The sequence below is a fragment of the Dreissena polymorpha genome, chromosome 5 (assembly GCF_020536995.1).
Source record: "Dreissena polymorpha isolate Duluth1 chromosome 5, UMN_Dpol_1.0, whole genome shotgun sequence".
Lineage (NCBI taxonomy): Eukaryota > Metazoa > Mollusca > Bivalvia > Myida > Dreissenidae > Dreissena > Dreissena polymorpha.
In genome coordinates, this window is record NC_068359.1 from 125,502,489 (window position 1) to 125,526,767 (window position 24,279).

Consider the following 24,279-nt stretch of genomic DNA (forward strand, 5'->3'; position numbering starts at 1 on the left):
AACATCGTAGGCGTAAAAAATCAACCCCAGCATAACAGGATGTCAATATGTGTACTCAATATTTTCATTGATACTTCTCAAATCTTGATTTTAAAAACATAGTAAGTCCAGTATAGTAGTGAGTTAATAGTATCGAATATCTTTGATAAAACACGACCCAATGATAATGGGTCACACCATAATTTACATTTCATCTATGTATTTTCAAATATGTACACATGTATTTACATTCATGTATACCTTTAACAAATACTTACATATACATTGAAATTATAAACAAACAGTTGATGAAAATATATCAAATGAAACTATTTTAGTAGAAATAAATGGTTTTGCCATTAATATTAACTCTTATGATATGGCGTGTAACATATAAGACGCGGAAGAGCATAATAAACACAAAAAAGCATTTGCTATGGCCATATCAGGAAAACTTCCTCGGACCGGAACCATTTCAAAACTAAGTTATTATTAAAATAAATGTTTTGCGTTAATTTCATGGTGAATAGGAAAACAACTGCAAATGCATGCGTTCAAACGTTTTGACCATAGGGTAAACCATGAAGACGCAGGTTCTGACCAATAAGAATGTGCAATAAATTTAGCCTATAAAACATTCACAAGGTACATGTTGACCACGGAACAAAAAAGGTTAATCACAAAAGCTCATCTGAGCAAGTTATGAACAGATAAGAGAGCAAAGGGGGTTCATTTCAAACGCGAACTCAAGCAATATCAATAACTTAATACTCTTCATACTTGAGAGTTATGGTCTCAACGCTATTATTCCTTCAATGTGCATAATTTAAGTCCAATTGCAATTTTTATGAAATACATCACACACCACATTTCATGACCAAACCCAATGCGACAAGGACATCATTACTACTCCTGCATGCTTTCTGTGACACCGGTTGTCTGTACAATGCTCATGGAGGCAACGGTGTAGCTTTTTGGGAGGTCAAAGAATGAAATGTCGAAACGAACGTCTCCTTCCTGAAACATAAAGTACGATTCGATGTATGTAAGCTTTAAGTATCTATGCGACATAAAAACAAAAGTGCAACCATATTTATATACTCTACTTAAAATAATGATTCATTAGTTGTATTTTTTATTACGTCTAAACTCAATTTTCTATACAAATATTAGAAACAAGTGACTTGATAATGAGCTACATTCTTATAATGATTTTTGTAAAGAATAATACACGTTAATACAATCGATATAATAACATTTACCTTCTCTTTCTGTAGATAACTAAGCATGTCCAAAAAATCTGAATATTCTTTCAAATGTCCTGTAGCGTTCTTTTCTGTCTTGATCAATCGGTCTGCATACTTCAGAAGGTCAGACTTCGTCAAAGGATACTCCTAGATATAAAATACATAAACTAATGAATACAAAAACATTCACGGATTAAAAAATATGCAATAGGGTTATCATATAAAATAAACATTTGCATTATCTTGCAACCCTAAGTTTGTGTAATTGTGAACTGAATGTAATATGTCACTGAATATACCGTTATGTTGCATTTCTGGAGAACAGCTTGATGGACATCTCGGATGTCTGGAACGTTCTTCAAGCACCGCCCTACAGGTTTACCCACGCCCATATTCTGCAATGGACGTAGTGTGCATCGCAACAGCCGCTTCGAGTTCCAAGCTGACACCAGCTTTTCTACGGAGTCTATCTCTTGAATGTGCTTGGCCCTAGGTCCTGTATTGATCTCTATAGTCAAGGTAGCAGCAAAATTTGACACATTTATGTCTTTATCTGGATGCAAGACATTCACACTTTCTGAAAAAAAATGTCACAAACCTGATAGACTTTGCCAATAAAACAATTTAAATACTAATAGTGAACATGTATACAACATGTTATTCATAACATCTGAGTTACAATTCTGCAATTGAAACGTGCATGTGTGAATGGAAACAATGTTTTATAATTAAAACTACAACGAGTTAAAAAGTTGATTGGATAAAATGGCGGTAAACATCAAACAATCTAGTTTCCGACAACAAAAGAAATTAACAATGTTTACAAGTATATATGTAGATATGTTCACGTCGATAATCGTGAATTAGAATCTTACTCCTAATATGTAAGAATACAAACTCACTCATAACTTCTGTAGCCAATTTTAGTTTTAATTGTCCGAAATTATTGAACTCTCTTGGGCGGATAAGAATACTCGGTGAATGTTCAATCATTCCAGGAAAGTTTAATTTAAATTCGAACATCACTTCATATTGATAATTATAGGCTAATATTGTGTCTTGTAACTTTATGTTACTGGTATTTATGTGGGGACAGTATTCCTGCGAAGATTCAGTTGTTATATGTGCGTTTAGATATTTCGACAAATCTTCAAGAGTAATAAAGTCTTCTGAAAGGAGCTTAGAGCATTCGCACTTTCCATTCTTGTATGTGCATCTGTCCCCATTAGCGAGACCTGTTAAGGCTTGCCTTATGTACTTCAAAAATGGACTTCCATCTTTTTCATAAGCACTGGCAGTGTCATTTGGAGAAGTTGCGTTGAACTGAATGAGCTTCAGAGTATTTTTCAAGTCCAACTTTTCGGAGTAGCAACAGTCAAGAAACGCAATCACTTTTTCAAACGCAGAATCTTTACTATTCCATTCGTTAAGTTTTTCACTTAACGACTTCAATGAATAATTCTCGTCTCGACCAACTTGAAAACTGTCATCCTTGTGTCCAGAGTACACAAACAGCAACGTCCGGATGTTTTTGTCCATGAGTCGAGCAAATGCGTCATCTATTTGACTTTTAAACGTGTGCGTTTGACCCGCACCCGAACCAATCACAATCACATTGTCTGAACTGCAAACATGTAATAATGCATTTTATAATATCTCATCTAACGTTTGATAGAAGTTTAAACCATTTTTTAACGTTATAACAGGATTTCGTAACCAAATTAAACATCAATCAGAGCATCTTGTATGTAAATGAATATATTAAATAGAGGGTCCAATCGTTTAACATTCTAAATACACACATAAACGGAAAACGCGATGGCACACTAACATAAAATGGTATTTACATGTAAATAACCAAACACAATGTGAATGTGTTCCGGTTAAGGTTCTTAAAGTTATTTGCAAGAACATATTTATTAGTAGAATTAATATTTTACATCAAGTTTTTTTACTTTGAATATTATATTCAGTATAAATCCAATCACACTGCTAACGCAACATTATTCAGTAGTTCTTCTAAAAATTGCGTAATTATTTATTAATTTTGTTGAAAACAAAAAGTGAACAAAAATTATTTCAATGTCTCTTAAAAATTGTATTAAATTTACACATGATTCATCTAAAAAGAACATGAACCGAGAAAAACGTAATAAAGTCACAAAATGGCTTCATTAAAAAAACTTATTGAAAATCAAATCTATTACGCTCGCAGAACCACAAATACATCGTAGCAGACGTGTCAGAGTGCTGTGGCTCGATCATTTCGAAGCAACTATGTTCACACATCATTTCAAACTAGATACGAACCTTTGAATTTATTAATTGAGCAGTTTATTTCAGGAAATTAGAATTAGAAAATTGTTTCGTTAGCAGCGCGATCAATGAGTGACATTGGAAATATACGGTTCCTGATTTTGCGCAAATTTCCGCGAAGGAAAAGAAACATTTTTGCCATAAAGTACCGAGGCAAGCCAATTTTCTTGCCATTAACAGCAACATTAAATGAAACGAATATGGTTCTTTCCAATCACCTTATGCACATTGCAGGCACGACCTTCGAAGTAATAACGTCCTTAAAGGCATCTATTTCCTTCCACCAAACCGGTCCATCTTTTTCGTCATAACCTGCTACTAAGATGGCGCCCCATTTGTCATCTGTAAACAGTATAGACATAATAACATAGATTTAAATCGTAGCATCTAAGACTCGTTCATCATTTATTGCAGACAGTAGATGCGCTTTAATTAAATTACGTATTAATCTCATACACCGAACATTTATTGGAAAATAATAATTCATACTTATGAAGGGTTCAACAGTCTTCCCACACGTGTAACACTGGACTGGATTGATGTACGAGTTCCTCATGCATGAAAAGCACGTGCGAATCGGTTGCTTACAGAGATTGGTGGAATCCGCGAGATGAACATTCAATTCACCTTAAAAAACAGAAAATTGGCAACGCCACAAAACTACATTATTAACGTCTCAGTAATTATTTTTATTTAAATAAGTGTAATATTCTAAACTAGGGCTGCATGTCAGCTATATACACACCAAACACCAGAATAATACCTCAATCCAAATTAATTTTTTATGAGCGGAAACTTTTTATATATTTATAGTGATGCGAGCGGCCCAAAGTAGATTCCCAAGCTAAACATCTTTGCAATCTACATATACTTACAATATCAGCAGAATATCACCATGATCTCACCCAGACTTGTCTCAAATAAACTATATTGCTATGTCTGCAGTTACCTACACACAAAACTTCAGTGTAAACCTCCATTCAAACTTAAGTTGAGCCGAAACAGTTGTTCTATAGAAACAGTGATATTGGCCCGACTGGTCTCAAATGCGCCCCAAGCTAGGTATGCATGCAGGCAACATACACATAAATGTTTAGTATACTGCTTCTTTTATAAGTAATTGAGCGTAAGCCAATTTTTAATTTATATGACAGTGAGCTTGACCTTGACCTCCATTAAACCTTGCTACATCCAGTTTGAGAAAATTGGTCAATGCATTCTAAAGTTATTGACCGTACACCACCTTTTTACTGTGTTTTAGTTACAAAGACGTTGACACAACTGGCTCTAAAGCAATGACCTAGCTAGCTCTTCATTTTAGTTACTTAGCCACAAAATTTCAGTACAACACCACCATCCCATCGCAAGCTAAATATCTCATGAAGCTTCCTATATCGAAATTTACGTCAATATTTGATAATGCGAACTGAAGTTATTGAGCGAAAACCATATCCTTATGTCTAACTCACACTTATTATTTAACATTAAAACTTATGAAAGATTTAACACATCCGATTTGTGTTCAAATTAAGGATTAGTATAAATAACATACCTTTTATGGCGTTATTCACCAAGCATATATCGCAACGACCGTTATCTGCTGTGTCCCATTTCGTAACTGACTCATTCTTACAAATGCGCTAAAGGAACCAAAAAACTAGTTTAAGATAATTTCAACGTCTTCAACATAACAAGCAGTGTACGAGTTCATCGTCGTTTGAAACCGAATTTCAGTAAAAGATTGATGTTCAATATATATCTATACAAAACAATCTGTAACATAGGGTAAAATACACAGAATAGCTCGAAAAGAAAATTGACAATTGTTTAATACATAACAACGATGAATATAGTCCCTAACTATAACGGTATTTAATAATCACATATATCTTTAAATTATTTAATTATTGATTCCAACGTGACTGTGTAATAGCAGTAAAGTTGTTATCCATTTACGTCGAACATACTTTCGACTTTTGGTGAAAAATAAATATGTGCAAATACATACCCCTTTTAGTTTCGTGTTCATTAAGCTTTTATTTAACTTAAAAATTTCAGAAGTGTTTTTTTAATTAACGTATATTTATAATTATTTGATATTCAAATGAATTGCATAATCCCGTCAACCCTCTTCATAAGTTATATAAGCTTATCAACAGTTTACATTTCGAGATATACAGTTTACGCAACACATGTTTGTACACAGACAAAACCCCAGTCAGTCGAGCAGGACTACCACCAAAACATCACTATCTACTTATTATACGTAATACAAGAAAAACATGAAAAGTGCCATTATTCTGTCACAATTAGTAGAAAATAAATCCCATTAATTGGCAATCACATGCAGGACAAACAAAAGGCATAGCAGTTAAAGAGGAGTCCAATACATTGAAGGAAGACCATTTTTTTATTATTCAGTGGGATACTATGACAAAGAGCCATATTACTGCCAAAATTGCTCGCTGCTATAATTTCTGGCCTTACGATCACTTACACATAGAGGATTAAGCTGTGAAAGATTAGGCGAAATCCACCGAGCTTTTCTAGAGTGGAACAAAGATAAGGGCCATACTTCTGCTTAAATATCTAACTTTACTATGTTAATTGTCTTGGGAATTCCCGATATAATTTGTTAAACATCAATTAACATCCTATGCGGAAAATATATTTCTTTGAAACGATTATACAACTCCTAAAAGTAATTCAAAAGATTTCAATCTTAGTGCGGATACTTTAATTCATTCAAGTAAAATGTATTCTGATTATTTAATAAAATGAAATACGTCTTTATGAGGGTCATAGATATAATAATAACGATTTATTACCAATATAAAGCATAAAAAACAATATGCACCCTCTCCTTCGAAGAGGGGCATACAAAGATATTTATTGAGAAGAATATAGCCAATTAGATCATCTTTCACTTTGCTGATTACGAACGAAAATAGTTGAAAACGCACACGTGACAATAATTAATAATGTTAACATAAGCCATGCCCCAGGTAAACCAAACATACAAATAAACAAACCGTTAAATCTTTGACGATTTCATCAGATGATAGGCTTTTTTCTTCGCCTTCCTGGTTCACGCTTTTTATGCACTTGACGGCAGTATCAACTGCTTTTTCTAAGATCTCTGGAATATCCCATATCGACGTCTACATAAAAAAAACAAATTTACATTAAACAGCCTGAAGACCCAAGTAAAAAATTACAAGAAAAAAACAACAATTAAGTAAATTTACATAATATAAATGGTAACATATAGGGGGGTACCGACATAAGTGACAATAAAAACAAGCAAATTCGTTGAATTGATTTCCCCCGCTAATATGCTTCTGGACACAAAAGTGTTATATTTGACTATCAAAAAAGCATTTTTTCAAGATACAAAGGGCCATAACTCCGATATTAACAAATGGTGTACAATGCCATTTGGCGTGCATCATCATGTGATCCATATATATATATACTCATACCAAGTTTCAATGAAATCCGCCAAAGCACATCCAAGATATGGCTCCGGACGTACGGAAAGACGGACGGACAACGCCAAAACAATATCCCTCCTGCTATGGCGGGGGATAATAATATAAAAGCGTAATGGACGCCCAACTGTTATCACCCAGCAGCATCGGTTTTAAACTGAAAGATTTAAATGACTGAATATACAGTTCTTTTGTACGATTATGTAAGCTGGTTTTTAATAAGCTGTAAAGCCTGTCAGAACTTGTAGTCGGAAATTCCAAGTTAAACAACATGGGCATAACTTTAGGAAAGGTTAATGTTGTCCAATAACGCATGCAAAATCACAACTTCAAATCCTAAGAACAACGTTGAATTGTGTAAGTAAACAAGCTTAAGAGAACGCAGCGTGTGTCTACGTTCACACGTATATACACAAACTGAGTGACGCTCATTGTGAATCTAGTATACCTCCTCTACTTTGTTACGAGGCGTGTATCAAAACAAACTCGTTTTATTATCCCCACGTTTTTCGGAGAAAAAGTGGGGATACTGTATTGATGTGCGTCTGTCCGTCCGTCCTGGCCACCTGCTCCTCATACAATATTTGCACTAGAACCTTGAAACTTACAAACATGGTAGCTATGAGCATATGTGCGACGGTGACAGTGACGGAATTTTGATCTGACCCCTGGGTCAAAAGTTATGGGGTATGGGGCGGGGCCGGGTCAGATATTTTCACTTATTTTTATGCCCCCAATACGGTGCATTGGCCATAACTTTTGCAATATTGATGATAGCAACTTGATATTTGGCATGCATGTGTATCTCATGGAGCTGCACATTTTGAGTGGTTAAAGGTTAAGGTCTTTCTTCAAGGTCAAAGGTCAAAAAACAAATCCAAGGGAAGTAATAATCTTTAAAGGGAGGTAAGTAAATAACCTGCCAAACGATATAAAATTTTTAAATAAATCAAAGTGGCGCATAGAGTTACACAGTAGTGGCGCAGAGATGTTTTTAGTATTCAATTGTTTGTGTTAACTCATCTGTGAAATGGTTTAGCTCAATCTAATGTTTATACAAGGGATTATAAAATATTGGCGCAAAGGGACACCTGTATATGAGAGAAGAGATAGAATGCAGACAAGCATAAAAAGCACGAGAAACTCATGGAATATAGCCTCAAGAATCTATAAAAGGGCTGAAACTTTCAATTTGTGCAATTACAATTTTAGACTCATTACTGAAAATCTGTCAAAATGTTCAAGTGGGAAAAATGTGAGAAACAATTTAAAGCAAGATGGACTTTGAACATACACATCAAAGACAGACATGAAATTCAACATATTCATTGTTGTGTACAAGATTGCGATAGAAAATTTCTGAGACGCTACTATTTAGTCAACCATTTAACCTCAAAACATAACTTTTCCAAAACAGAAGCAAGAAGATTGGCTATAAGAGAGCATGTTCAGTCATCTCATAAGTCATTCCAATTAGGATGACATGTACATAATTGACTACAGTGAAGTTGATTCATTATTAGATTTGTTAGGAGAGCAGGATGAAGAGGAGAAATTAGGGTATAGATTGTCACTCATTTTTTAGGTTATTTTACATTAACTTCTTCATTTCTACATTGAATTACTTCAAATTTATACTGAACATCTCTTATGATAATACGGTCAATCTCAACTATGCATGGTCCCATTACCAACCCTGGTCCGCCCCTGTTTCAAACATGCGGCGTGGGGATACGCGTTGGCCTCTGCCGCGCCATTTCTAGTTGAGTTTAGGAATGGTTAGCTAATTGATATTTCTGTAAAACTGTGTCGAAAATAAGCAACTGGTTTCAGACCTGCCGTATGTCAAAAAAATGTTTTACTTGGAACAATAATGGTACCAAAAATGTACCTCATGAAAAACAAGAGCTGTCACCATTGGATGACATATGCCCCCGAAAAACGCTTTTTCGAAACAAAAACGCATATTTCGAAACCTAAACGCGGACCCTAAGTTCAAGGTCAAGGTCAAAGGTGTCAAAATGTGTGTGCGTATGGAAAGGCATTGTCCATAAACACATGCATACCAAATATGAAGGTGACATCTGAATCGACATAGAAGTTATGAGCATTTTTCGAAACCTAAACGCAAAGTGTGACAGACAGACAGACAGACAGACGGACAGACAGACAGACGGTCGGACATGCGATCACTATATGCCCACCTTCGGGGGCATAAAAACGATTGCAAAATGTGCCCGATACATCCACATCAGGTTGAACCTCATTGTTTTCACAAATGCACTTGATTTGACAAAATTTGGTCGCCTCTAAGACATGTAAGAGAACTTATTTGAACTGTGTCTCGCCAAAATATGACTAGCTGTTTGCGACACAAATATAACGTATAAAGTTCCGTTTTATACATTGATTTCATGATAAAAATGCCAACACCAACTTTGCCCCCCTTCCCCCTAAAGTTCATGTTAAAGGTTTAAAGGACAGACCCCAAAGAAACATTTTTCTTTGAAGAATTTTAATTTTCTAACAATATGCGGCTTGTCATATGAAGAGAAACTCCACGCAATAGGCTATTATGTCGTTGAATGAAACGGTTGGCTGAAGGTCATAAAAATTGTATGGCGTAGGTTAAGATTTTCAATTAACCTAGTCTTCCCAATTTAAAAGTCCGCGCATGGTCTTTGTCTTTGCCCTTTGCAAGTCCACCCGTGGTCTCGGTTTGAACATCGTCTTTCCTCTTCACCAGTCCACCATAGGTCTCGGTTTGAATATCGTCTTTCCCCTTCGCCAATCCAACCGAGGTCTCGGTTTGAACATCGTCTTTCCCCTTCACCAGTCCACCCGAAGTCTCGGTTTGAACATAATCTTTCCCCTTCGCAAGTCCACGCGAAGTCTCGGTTTGAACATAGTCTTTCCCCTTCGCCAGTCCACTTGAAGTCTCAGTTTGAACATAGTATTTCACCTTCGCCAGTCCACGCCAGGTTTTGTTTAATCCTAGTATTTTCCCTTCGCCAGTCTACACGAGGTCTTTGTTTAAACCTAGTCTTTCCCTTTAACCAGTTCATTTGAGGTCTCGGAATAAGTGTTTTGTATCCGGATATGAGTAGGCATTTTTATAGCTGTGTTTAATAATGATATTTTCGGCGAACGGCCATATTTCTATTAAGTAAAACACAATGACCCAAACCATATCTTAAATCCAAGTATGTGTACAAGTGTAAATATAATTTCACATTTTGTTCTTACGTTATTGAACTGTACCTGTTCTTTCTCATTCAGGCATGCACCGTGACACAAGACGCAACATAGTGCCATCATTAGCAAGGTCATGCTATAAGGAATGCAAATATAAGGTGACATTGCAATACCTTCATCCATATCACAATTAGGTCTCGAGTTTTGGGGCTGACTCCGAGGTATATTTTTATACCATTAATACTAGCTAGAGCGTTGTCACAGACGTGACGTATATCCCCGCATGCTGCATTGACAAAGAATATTTTTCATGCTGTCTTCACAATAGACGCTAATTTATGGCGATTTTTATGAATTATTATGCCATTATCATTTATGGCCATTTTGACATTTGAACTCTTAAATCCTTTCGCATGACACGCCGTCCAATGACTGTGAACAAAATTAATGTACAGAGTCATTTTAAAATCTTACAATGAATGACATAGTTATGGCCCGGACAAGATCAGTTATGGCCAGTTTTGACCTTTGAACTCAAAGTGTGACATTGACCTTGGATATGTCGACGTAATTCTTTAGCATGACACACCGTCCAATGATTGTGAACAAATGCACCGAGTTATTTTAAAATCTCACAATGAATGACATAGTTATGGCCCGGACAAGATCATTTATGGCCATTTTTTACCTTTGAACTCTAAGTGTGACCTTGACGTTGCAGATATCGACATAATTCTTTCGCATGACACACCGCCAAATGATGGTGAACAAATGTGCCAAATGATTTTGAAATCTCACAATGAATGACATAGTTATGGCCCGGACAAGTTCATTTATGGCCATTTTTGACCTTTGAACTCAAAGTGTGACCTTGACCTTGGAGATATCGACGCAATTCTTTCGCATGACACACCGTCCAATGATGTTGAACAAATGTGCCAATTGATTTTAAATCTCACAATGGACGACATATTCATGGCCCGGACAAGCTAATTTATGTCAATTTTTTTACCTTTGAACTCAAAGTGTGACTTTGACCTTGGAGATATCGACGTCCTTGTTTCGAATGACACACCGTCCAATGATGATGAACAAATATGCCAAATGATTTTAAAGTCTCAGAATAAATGATAAAGTTATGGCCCGGACAAGCTCATTTATTGGAATGTTGACCTTTGAACTCCAATTGTGACCTTGACCTTGGAGATATCGACGTACTTATTTCGCATGACATATCGTCTCATGATGGTGAACAAATGTACCAAGTTATTTTAAAATCTAACGATAAATGTCAGTAGTTATGGTCCGGAAAAACTTTCGGTTTAAAACGCACTAAGGACCTCGTGACCTTGTTTTGGACCCGGCATGACCCATATTCAAACTTGACCTAGACATCATGTAGACACAACTTCTGACAAGTTTGGTGAAGATCGCATGAAATTTTCGGGACAGACAGACCGACAAACTGACCGACAAACAAAGTGACTCCTATATAATATAGGTAACAATTGTTTTTAGTTCGCTTCAAAGAATCGAAACAAATTAGTGCTGAGACGCGTCAAAATACCTAGAGTGCCTTAATTCATGGACTGTTTGACAGTGTCGCAGGGAAAATACGCACACAAATGAATACGGAAATGCTATCGTTTAGCTTGTATTACATAGCAAAAATACTCATTTTTGGAGCAAAATATATATAGGTGTATGGTACTAGTAGTTGCTTATGATAAGCAGGATAGTCCCCTTACCAAAAGCTTTTTGCTAACTAAGCATGAAGTTGTCAGGTAAGCTGAAACAACTATATACTTAAGATTGAAGCAAATTTCTTGTGAAATAAAGATTCACCTGTGCTTTCCCAATTACAAGACGTTCATGCCATTTTCTAAGCTCTATCCCTTCCTCTGTTGCAGATGGGCTGAGACCAGTAATTAACTCGAGTAAAACTGAAAATAAAAATGAGTTCAAACATTTCAATTATACGTATGTATAATATTTATTAATAATTGATAAAAAAATATGTTTACAACCACCTTTAATGATAAACAGTAAATTCATATTTCTAAAACCAACACTGCGAGATAATAAAACAAAAACAATACTAACCTACTCCAAAGTTGTGATAGTCGTGTTGCTTTTTAAGCAGACTATGTTGAACAATCGGACAATACCCTAGGGTCCCCACAGGCATGACAGTCATCAACAAGGTTTCATCGCCTTCTTTTAACTCTCTGGCGAGCCCAAAATCAATTAACCTCGCATTGAAATTGGCATCCAGAACGATGTTCTTGGATTTAATATCCATATGTAAGATTGTACCTCTGCAAACATAGTTGAGGTAGAAACATTAGCAAACTGTTTGTATGTAAACTTAAGTATGTTTGAGTAACTTATATTATCGTATATAAAGGAGAACCAAACTTTTGAAATATAGGATTAGTAACATCAAGATATGTGTTTGTCTGAAACACTATGTCCCCTTCTGCGCCGCTTTGAAGCTATATATTTGACCTTTGACCTTGAAGGATGACCTTGACCTTTCACCACTAAAAATGTGCAGCTCCATGAGATACACATGCATGCCAAAAATGAAGTTGCTATCTTCAATATTGCTAAAGTTATGGCAAAATGTTAAAGTTGGAGCAAACAAACACCAACCAACAGACAAGGCATAAACTATAGTGGTGGGGGACATAAAAATCCAGAATTATTATCACAAGAGAACTTCTTGTTAGTATACTCTAGTCTTCTTTATAAGATTAGTTATCAATGCCCTATAGGAATCCAACTTTAAAAAGAAAAACATTTCAGCAGTTGAGCCATCATTTGTTTAATGTCCTATTTTTAATAATGAGATCCACCAACCTGTATTTATTTCCAGTGTGCATAAAGTCTATTGCACATGCAATCTGGTACATGATTTTAAACCTTGTTTTCCAAACCATTTTAAAACCAACACGTCGTTTCAAACTGTAAGTGTCTTCTTTTACCGCTTCAAACAAGTTGCCATTCTTGAAGTATGGTGAAACAAAGTAGTATTTCCTGAAATAAATACAAATAAGAAACATAGCCGCGCTACAAAACCAGGTTTTGAACAGTTTAGTTATTCATTTAATTTCATTTATAGTGCAATTCCACTCTAGGAATACAAGTAGTGTATCTAAACAAACAACGGCTGTTCAATATTTCCTTTCAAACTTGAGTTATTCACAAGAACACTGGTTTTTTCCATTATAAGTCGGAGTGACCTCGACCTTGATCCAAATGGAATCCCAAGCTATGTCTGTATATAGGTAACCTACATACAAAATTTCAGAACGATACCCTCATTGACTTATTTAGCAATAACCCTTTTTTTCTTTTAAAATAACACTCATAACACAATTGGTCCAAATTAAATACCATGCTAGATATACGTGTAAAAAATGTACCTACACACAAACTTTCAGCCAAATTTCTCTATCCAAACTTATTTAGCATTGTCCTTAAGACTTCAGACCCAAAATGGACTCACATGCTAGGTATGCATGTCATCTACTTGCATACGAAATATAATATTCATACATCGATCTCCACAAATGTTATTGAGCGAAAACTGTTTTTTTAGAAACAGTGACTCTGGCCTTGACCCAACTATCAAGCAAGTTCTTCATACAAGCTTGCTTGATGCATATCATGATTGGTCAATGCAATTACTTAAAGTGACCGAAACATCTCTATGGCGCCGCACCTAAGTCTAATAACAATGAATTTTATTTTTCTTGAAAACCTGGTTTAAAATGAGCACTTATTTATTCGATGTCACTATTTTATTTAATGTCTAATTAAATCTTCTTGACATGTTACATAAGACACGCTATTAAAATACTGACTCTCGATATTAGAGATTGAATGCTGGGAATGGGGTATATCAAATTATTAATCCATTTATTTTATGTCGTCTTTCTTACCATAACATAAGTGATAACACTTAATATATGGTATATAACTATTTTCACTTTGATGCACGATATTAACATTAACAACATATATGTTTTTTGTGCGAAAGACGAGTGTGATACACTTGGTGAGAAACTATTTTAAAACACTATTTGTTTTGTACATAATACAATAAAGAAATATGCTTTATATTATGCTCGTTCTTTACCTTGGACCGCTTTCCTCTGAACAGCAAAACTTCTCAATAAAACATATTATGACCTTCATAATCGACAATCATTTAGAATAAAGTGACCTGGTTCATAATAACGACACATATAACAAACAAACGCTACACTTTTGTGAAGTGCTTTTTTCCAAAACATTTTAAAGTGCGCAGTCTTGTAAACTTACTCATGTTCGTGTTCATCGTAATATGCTAGCAATGGCACAATTCCAAAATGCATCAACCGAGCAGCAATCTTTTCCTGAAAGGCAACATGAACAAAGCGTGAATACAGGAAAAACAAAAATAACCTATACCGGTACAAGGTGTTAATTGAACATATTGAGTATCGTCTTTGTTATTCTGAAATCTCATTATAGCCTTTAAAAACACAACGTTTAATCATTCGTAATTAAGATGTCCTGTTCAGACAAACAAAAGTATACAATTCCATTCGAAACAAGATATTGATCGCAGCCTTATTTGAAAAAAAACCCATCAGATCCATTACTATTATCTATAGTTGGGACAAGCAAAACGCTCGTTTATTTCTTTCAAATGTAAGTGTGATTGTTTTATATTAACGTTTTATTTAAATGCACTACATGCTGTGTTACTGAATTTACCATTTAGAGGGCCGAATACTAAATTGATGTACAATCCAGTTATTTAAATAGTGACAAGAGAAATCACAGGCAAATTAAGAATCAATTTTGACCATGGATCTAAAGTTGAGGCCTAGACATTTTACAAAGGGATACTACTGTAAAAAGTCACGCATTATCGCATTACATTGAAAATAATATACTTCATTCCCAAGCAAAAGTATCCTGTTCGTAATCAAAAGACAATCATGCTATATGAGACAAACAATAACTTCCAATTTGTACAGGTATACTAAAACGTTATGTTGCAACGAGTGTCATTGATTCGATATATAAGATATACCAGGGAAACAGAAAATTTAATGAAATGTATTACTTTGAACATAAACACATGTTGTTAAGTATGACCCGGATGCATTTCAAATGTCAAAGAGTATGCCCTCTACAAGTATCTTCAACTTTAAGCAACAATTTATTCACTGCGTGTGACACCATTCCTTGTTTTCCAGTAACTTTAAAATCCTCAAAATAATAATGATCCAGACCTTGAATTGTTACTTCTTTGACCGGGGATCTTGGGGCTTTACGCGAAGTGTTGTATTGTAATAGGGGTTAATAATCTAAAATATAATGAATTCAACAGAAACGACAATCCTTTGATTTTAAGTGATAGCATGACATGAACTTAGTAAGTAGCACATTGTCGAAGCAAGGTTTAAAAAACATCGGAACCTTAATCTAAATCTATCCAATCCTTTCACATCAGATAGAAATCGGGACACTACAATCCACACATGGACGTTAAACTACTATATGTTGTCCTACCCGAATAAAATTGACAGTATAGAAGGACAGATAAAGGGATCATCTGTATATTTTTTGCAAGATTCGGTCAGTATTTAAATAAACAATGCATAACGTAATTCGTGGGTGTCATTCAGATGTGATAGTGTTGAGCGTACAGAAGAATTAAAGATTAATAGTGCAGCACAAAAATGTGGCAGATGGCAAAATAAATTAAAACCAAGAACCAATTGTCAACAAGTCTGTTCTTAAAGGCCAGGCCATACTCCTGTTTGAGTCAGAACAAAAATGATTATTTGCTATCATTTAATTGAATATGTTGGGAATATTTTATACTTAATTTAACAGAGGCAATTCATTTTAAGATAAGGTTTCAGTATATCAAAATGCATTCCTGTGTAAAAAAATATACTTGTAAGCATTGTAAATTTAATAAAAATGAAAATGATAACAATTATAATAATAATGTTCCCAAATAAAAGTGATACGATGCAGTAGTGTAAGTCTCATTTTAAACATTCTAAATGCATAGGGACCTGTTTTATGTTTTGTTGTAAATTCTGGACTATGGGTGTGGTTCTGCAAACGGTTTAAATCCCCAATTATGCACACTGACCATTTGTAGGTGTTCAAAAGACAGCTTTGCTAATTTATATGTTCAGTTTTGTGTTGTATGTACTGTAATTGAAGTTGAACTTACCTGAAATCATGTTTCTCGATTTTCATTATTTATATAAACGAGATATGAATGATAACCATCTCTAAGAAATAAGTCGTTGACGAGTTGTTGATCGCAAACGACTTTCTAACTTTTTGTGACCATGACCTTTACCTGTGACGTAGTGACCCCAATTTCAATAGGAGTCATCTTCTGTCCAAGGCTAATGCACATGTAAAGGATCAAGGCCATCGGACAATTGGTTGACGAGTTATTGATCGGAAACGATTTTCACTCTTATTGTGACAGGGCCTTGACCTTTGACCTAGTTACCCAATTTGAATAAAGGTTATCTACCGCTCAAAGCCAATGCACATGTGAAGTATCAAGCCAATTGGTCAATTCGTTGACGGGTTCTTGATCGGAACGTTCTGGTCTACCGACAGTTCGACAGACCGACAGACAGACCGACCGACCAACATCCAGCAAAACAATATACCCCCTCTTCTTTGAAGGGGGCATAATAATGATATCAAAACTACATACATTTGTAATAGATGCTAATTTTAGTGACTGATTGCCATGCTGCTGATCTAAGTTGATTTCTTTCAGAACCACTCTCACGTTGAATCCTGGAACTGCTTCTCTGGCTTAAAAATAAAACATTAGACATTGAGCAATGGTATGCAATAATTGAATTTATATTTATTTTACATGACACACCACTTGATTCATAACGAAATATATATTTAGTCTATGTGTTGTACAATGACTTATGATATTTGCAACTTGTTGACAAAAGGACCTGCCTAGATAATGGTTTTAGGATTAGTTAAGGTGTTAACATAAATACTATATTTGGACACTTCTAAATGAACAAGTTCATCCCACGGTCTATATTGGCTGATTGCTGAGGCCCAAGGACCGCTTTAATAAAAACCCGTTCGCATGTGTTGGTTTAATCATTTATTTAACAACTTAAACAAAATTTTCCAAACCAGCTTTCTAAATCTTTGATTTAAATTGTTAGGAAAAAATTGTGAGGCGTAAGTCAAATAAATTACGTACTTAATTAAAGAAAACTGTTACGGGAAAAAGCTAGACTTAAGTGATTTAAGCACTATGATTAAATCATTATAATGATTCTGTGTTGGTAAGACTCAATATCTGCACAGAGGGAGGCTTTCTTACGATTTGACCTGGTGAGCTGTTGTTTGGAAGCATGTGATCCAGATTCAGTCTTTGCTTAGATATTGTCCAGATAAACAAGCAAATCCGTTGATATCCCCCGCCAATATGCTCCTGGACACAAAAGGGTTATATTTGACACTCAAAAAGCATTATTTTCAGGGTACAAAGGGCCATAACTCCGTTATTATCAGATGGTGTACAATGCCATTTGGTGTGCATCATACTTTTATCCATATATATACTCATAGCAAGTTTCAATGAAACCCGCCAAAGCACTTCCAAGATATGGCTCCGGACACACACAAAAAGCATTTTTTCCATATACAAAGAGCCATAACTCCGTTATTTACAGATGGTCTACAATGCCATTTGCCGTGCATCATCCTCTTATCCATATATATTCTCATGCCAAGGTTCAATGAAATCCCCCAAAGCACTTCCAAGATATGGCTCCGGACGAACGAAAAGACGGAAGGACGGACGGACAATGCCAAAACAATATCCCTCCGCCTATGGCGGGGATAACAATCTGACCAAGTGGTTTCAAGACGGATTCATAAGTGTGGCATCTAGAGTGGTAAAAATGTTTATACAATGAGTTTACCTGTTAATCATGTTTTTAAACGTCCGTTACTAAAGTCGAAGTCGGCCTAAACAATGCCCGAAAAAACATTCGGACCAAGTTGATTTAAGATTGAATAAAAATGTGGCATCAAAAGTGGTAACGTGCTAAAGGTGGGCGACGCAAACCACACACCGGGAACAGAACGACGACCGACGACGGATTTAGGGCGATCACAATAGCTCGCCTTGTGCTCTTCGTCATTACACACTGCATGCTATGAACTCGCATTACTGATATATTGCCAGTCACATTCACGCATATAACAATAAGCTAACTGATGTATTGTAAAAATACTTAAATCAAGATTTAGTGTACACGTATGTATTTAAACATTTATTTGTTGAAAATGTATGTGTTACAGTCACAAAATATAATATAAAATACTTGGAGACTTTTCAAACGCAACATTTTTTTTAAACTTATATATTTCTGTTATGAGTTAAGATTTTGAATTATCAATTTTAAATGTGATAATTTGACATTTTTTCTGAGCAAGCTCACGATAAAATCGTTCATCCTTGATGATTGGACGCTTTATGTATAGTTTCGTCTTCTTGAACGTGGAAATAGTGAAGCGAAATTTTATAATTATTAATTTATTTCAATTTCATCCATTTAGGTGGGTTCTTTCAACAGGAAAACATAAAATTAATTAAAACAGAAGTCATGGTGGCCCTGGTATCGCTCACCTGAGTATAAGTAACGTTAAGCAAGTGTTTGTTAAAGTTGTTTTGTGAAAAGAAAGGGTTTATTGTTATATATATATGCTTTATAAGGAGTTTTATGTGTGTTTATGCTTTTTAAAATAGACATTTGCTTCCCATTGCGACAAATGTTTATTTTGGAAAAAAGTGATAAAAGTGATACGATGATAGTGATTTAATAATCAGCATAATCAGCAAAAGAACATGGAAATTTATTTCTTTACATGGAAATTTCTTTCTTTCACAAATTGAAGTCAAGCTTTGAGATCATTAGATAAGCCCCAACATCTTAGGGTGTTATGCGGGATGACTTGTTTTTGCCAGAACAGCTTTAAATACCGAAAACAACTGTATTTTTTCAATAGATTGAGTGTTCTCTAAATAGTTTCGCATGATTAAATAGCATATGTTGAATTGGTATCATATATCAAAGTATATTATAATGAAGTAAATGAGTATGAGAATAGCTACTAGAAATTCAACATTTATCTTCTTTTCAGGTACCAAACATCTGAAACTTAATCTTTCTCTTAGTTTAAATATAGAAGTAAACACACACAAGAAATTTGAAAATATTTCATAACGAAACAAATGTCAAACTATTTGGAATTTAAATGCACAAAACATCTCTAGAATAAATACTTTATTTTTGCAAAAACTAATTCCAAAACTATTTAACCACACAGTTTCTGTGCCTCTTAAAAATGTGATTAATTGTTGTTTTTTATAACCAAATTGTTCACATTTTGAACAAAGTTTTTTTTAAACTACCAGAACAATTTTAGACTCACCTTGCAATGATAATTCCAATTGAAACAACAATAAAACCTTTTAAAATCACAAATCTTTGATAATCACACACAAACTACTGAGTGATGGCAAACTGTATAAGCAGTCTATCTTAACAATGGTGTCCACCTGACATCAAGACAAAGGCATTTCATGTGAGTGCACAGTTAATTGGAGCCAATTTCCATGGAACTGTTAGCCTGTTACACAATTATCACATGGCTATTCAAGAAGGCATCAATCAACACTATTGCACTTCAACAATGCAAGCACAGGGATTAATGAGTTTTATAGAGTAGATCAAGAAATGTGTTTTTCATACACACTATGTCCCCTACAGCGCCGCTATGATTTATTTTAATTTTTTTTATCATTTGGCAGGTTCAGATGATTATCTCCCTTTAAAGCTTATTACTTCCCTTCGATTTGTTTTTTACCTTTGACCTTGAAGGATGACCTTGACCTTCCATGAGATACACATGCATGCCAAATATGAAGTTGCTATCTTCAATATTGCAAAAGTTATGGCAAAATGTTAAAGTTTGACGCAAAGAAACAAACACACACACCAACAGACACGGCAAAAACAATATGTCTCCCACTAAAGTGGTGGGGGATATAAAAAGTGAATGAAAGGTAAGATTAGATTCCTTTGTATGAGTCCATTTATGACACCGCATTTGCTAACATAAATGCATATATGGTTGAGTGTTTTCAACTCGGATTGACTTAGAATCTTTAATTAGTCGGTAATATTTTTTATTTTAGGTTCAAAAAAACATGGCAATAGGAAATATACCATGAAAGAACAGAAAATCAAAATATCGTAGAGTGCTTAAACCTTAAAAGAAAACAGAAACAGAAACACTGTATTATCCTTATGTTTATTTCAAATCATGAAACAAATCAGTATCAGTGATATTGTTTATTGGTGTGTAATTTGTTGTGTCGTTGTTGCTTCAGTTTTTTATGACTTCTTTTCGGATAAACGCGGTGATGTGCAAAAATGCAGGAAAGTTAACGCAAAGATCATCAAATATTGAAATTATTAACATACTGTATTTGCTGCCAATATCATACCCTGTTCCCAAGTGGTTTTGTAATTGGGTGTTTGTTACTTAAACAGTTATACTCGCACCTTTAGTGTGAGCAGAGCTATTTATTACACAGAAATATGTACTGTCGTTATTTTACTTACATACGTACACCCTGCCAAACGCTCCACTCAGTCTGTCCTTTGGATCACTGACAACCTGACTCATCAACTCTTCGACCGTCTTCTTATTCAGCTCAATGAGTCTCCCGTCATGAAGGTCCTTCTTAATTGTGGTGGTTATCACTGTATCACGACGAAAAACATTAAACGCACTTTCCTGAAAAGCTGGTTCCTGGAGTTGCGGTTGTATGCTCAAGTGAGGAGCTTCAAGAACAGCTTGGACCCTGATTTAAACAGAGAGATGGGATACCTAATATTATATGCGGAGTATAGCAATATAATATCTAATAACGTTCACAGATTTATTAACTAAATAAACATAAGTGTAATAAAAGGACAAAATCTGACACGAAAAGTATATGGGATCTTGCCACAAACTCCTATATGAGGATGTAAATAAAGAAAGGTTTTAACATGCACATCAACGGTCATAAACTACAAATAACGTCAAAACTATCAAAGTGATGTATTATTATTGTAATGATTTCCTTCAAAAATCAAAATTCATATTTCTATACAAAATAATGACCCGTTTTAAACGATTGTAACGCATATTTTGAACTTGAGAACACTCATTTGGGCAGCGTCGTGCAATAATTGGTATTATGCCAAATGTGGCTAGTGTAGCTCAAGACCAGTCGGCACATTCATCGTGTAAGGATGAACTCTGTCCACTCAAGAGCCACGCTATATTTATTGGTCTCATTAGCGGACACTATGGCTCTCAATCAGAAAATACGGACGCAGATGCTTCCTTTCTCGGGTATTCCTAAGGGAAATTTTCGTACAATACGGCTTATTTTAACACGAGGTCTGAGCAAGCATGCTATGCAAGTACCCTCTAGAAAATTAACACAATCTGGTAATAATTTTCAATATACCCATGTTAGGAAAACTGACCAAGTCCTGATAATACCAGTTAGATGTTCCTTAAAATGATGTACTTAAAAGTTTTAACAAAAAGCAATGTCACTTATGTAAGAAGTTAGTTTCTGCATAAGAATTGTGTACCATATGTATAGTTACCTTGCATGCATTTATTTGTATATAGCCTATTCACTATTTAATATTAACGTTATATTTATTATTCACACCACATTTCTGGTATGTTTTTATTCGGTTTAATGACAATTGATTATTTTTATAAAAGTTTAATATACATGTACCAATACCTGGTATGTGCAACGTCATTTAAGGTATCGATCACTTCTGTGAATAGAAACAAAACACGTAAAAGTCAAAAACCAAGAGAAGCAGCTAAACTCCAGTGGTAACATATTGAAACTGGTCTAGGTAAATTAAAAATATTAATACTGAAATTCACTACAACAGTATTTTCTTTCTGAACATTTGATAGCGGTAGTGTTTTTTAATGCATCTCGAAGCCCTAATGTGGATAATACTGTTATTATACACCCAATACTTCGGCATTTATACACTGGACATGTTTCAAGTTTATTTGTAGTAAAATTTACTTGAAATTCCACAATTAACAGACATTCTAACAGTTACATATTAAGTAATTTGACGCATTTTTGTAAATAACAAAAGTTAAATTTATTAAACTATTCTAAGCTACTTGTTCTTGTCAGCTCGTAGCAAAATGAAAAATACACACTAAAAAATCATAGAGGCACCAAAATTAACTATTTATTGCAAACATAGTACATTAAATTGACTTAATGGTAAAGTAAAAACTCAACCCTTTTATCTTTTTCCCCTTAACGACTTATCCTTTATTAAATCAAGACTAATTTTTATTTAACCGTTTGATTGTTTTTTTTTAATTTTTGCTTCCTTACATTAAAAGGAAAAAAACTGTCAACATTTCTTTTCAATGCTTTAAAAAATATTAATACCAATTAACGAGAAATACATGTATACTAGTTGTTGAAGATTCAAACAATTTTTCTGCAGCCATTCATTTGTAATTGTTTTGTTTTCGGTAATATCAGATCGCTCAGACTCGTCCGCCATTGTTAATAAACATCATGGAGTCGGTTGCATTTTAAATTCGAAGTATAACACTGGATGTTCTGTTCATGACAAAATTCTAAATGTAATGAATGAACACAACCAGCTAGCTTGCGACATATATATATGATTTTCTGACATTATGTTGTGTTTTTCCATTCATATCAGAACACTATTTTTAATACTTAAATATTATTTTAAATAAGTACCTATGTTTTGACAGCAATCTTCCGCGTCGTATGTGTCTTCAAATTGATTAATAAGCTCTTTCTTCTATTAAACCTTATTACCTACTTTTTTTCAACCACATCACCTCTTTTAAATTCAACAATGATATCAATTGGACATATTTTGATAGTTTGATGACGATATGGCAAAAAATGTTACATCTATATCGTCAACGAGGTATACATTGACGGTGCACGACTTAAAACGACTGACAATGTCACGATGCAAGCACAGAGAGAGCATCATGAGCATGTTGTTCTAAAGTGAACTAAAAAAGTTGCAAGTGAAAAAGAGTTGTTAACATTTATCATTGTACAAATACCTAATCCAAATCCAAGACGTTCTCGCACGCCTTCCCAATCGACCACCACCTCCTCACACTCCTTCATGTTCTTCAGCAACGTTCTCAGGGTTGCACTGTAAGTCTTACGTCTTCTCCAGCGCAGAAACATCTGATACACACGCTCAACATGTCGATTATTGTCTGCCTTAATCTGGTCAACACTTGCCAAAGAAATGTCGAGACAGACTGCTAACATTTCCCACCCGTTGCCTATTGTGCTTGCTATTTCGACTAACTGCTTGTCTGAAGGACTTCGATCTACATTAACTTCCTCGGAGATTCCTGTCTCTATAAACAAAATGTGAGAAAAGCAAAGACGAAGACACGTTACATGCAAAGACAAGAACTGCTAAGTAGTAACATTAAATGATTTCACACATGTCCTTCCTGCCATTACTTACAAAGATAAAAGAAATAAAAACCTTTGACTTTCGTTTACATCGCTAATTGTAAGCTACGGATTTCGAAATTATTTGTAAACTCTATTGGCACAGTGTGTGAATGTCACAACTTAGGATGAGATTTTTAAAGCTTTTTTTACTACAATAAATTTATGTTCTTAAATCACTTCTTATGTACTTTTGATGAACGCACATGACTTGTTTATCCACTATTGCTAATATACACAGATTAAGCACCCCATTCGGCCTCACGAACTGAAAAAGTGTATTTCAGCTGCATGCGCCAACTGGTATTGAAACGCATAATTGTATATGAAAAGTACAGCATACAGCAATCATGAATAATTAATACAATGATTTCATATGCAACCT

At 34.7% G+C, this 24,279-nt stretch overlaps 1 protein-coding gene across 1 annotated transcript; it reads right to left on the reverse strand.

Moving 5' to 3' along the window:
* Positions 1-477: 477 nt before the first annotated feature.
* LOC127832425 (uncharacterized) lies at positions 478-13,261 on the reverse strand. The gene is made up of 11 exons (XM_052357885.1): positions 13,091-13,261; positions 12,332-12,546; positions 12,074-12,171; positions 6,575-6,703; positions 5,095-5,182; positions 4,032-4,169; positions 3,761-3,884; positions 2,129-2,850; positions 1,526-1,803; positions 1,242-1,373; positions 478-996 (listed from the first exon to the last, which is right to left on the reverse strand). The coding sequence occupies exons 1-11, from the start codon at positions 13,168-13,170 to the stop codon at positions 886-888; spliced, it is 2,115 nt and encodes a 704-aa protein (XP_052213845.1). The 5' UTR covers positions 13,171-13,261; the 3' UTR covers positions 478-885.
* Between the last annotated feature and the right edge of the window lie 11,018 nt (positions 13,262-24,279).

Bases quoted from the DNA above. Each gene is read 5' to 3' on its own strand.
- LOC127832425 (XM_052357885.1), bottom strand. From the start codon at position 13,170: ATGGTTTGGAAAACAAGGTTTAAAATCATGTACCAGATTGCATGTGCA. The intron at 12,547-13,090 runs GTTGGTGGATCT...CTATGTTTGCAG, and splicing joins CACACTGGAAATAAATACAG to AGGTACAATCTTACATATGG. The intron at 997-1,241 runs GTAAATGTTATT...TTTATGTTTCAG, and splicing joins GTTATCTACAGAAAGAGAAG to GAAGGAGACGTTCGTTTCGA.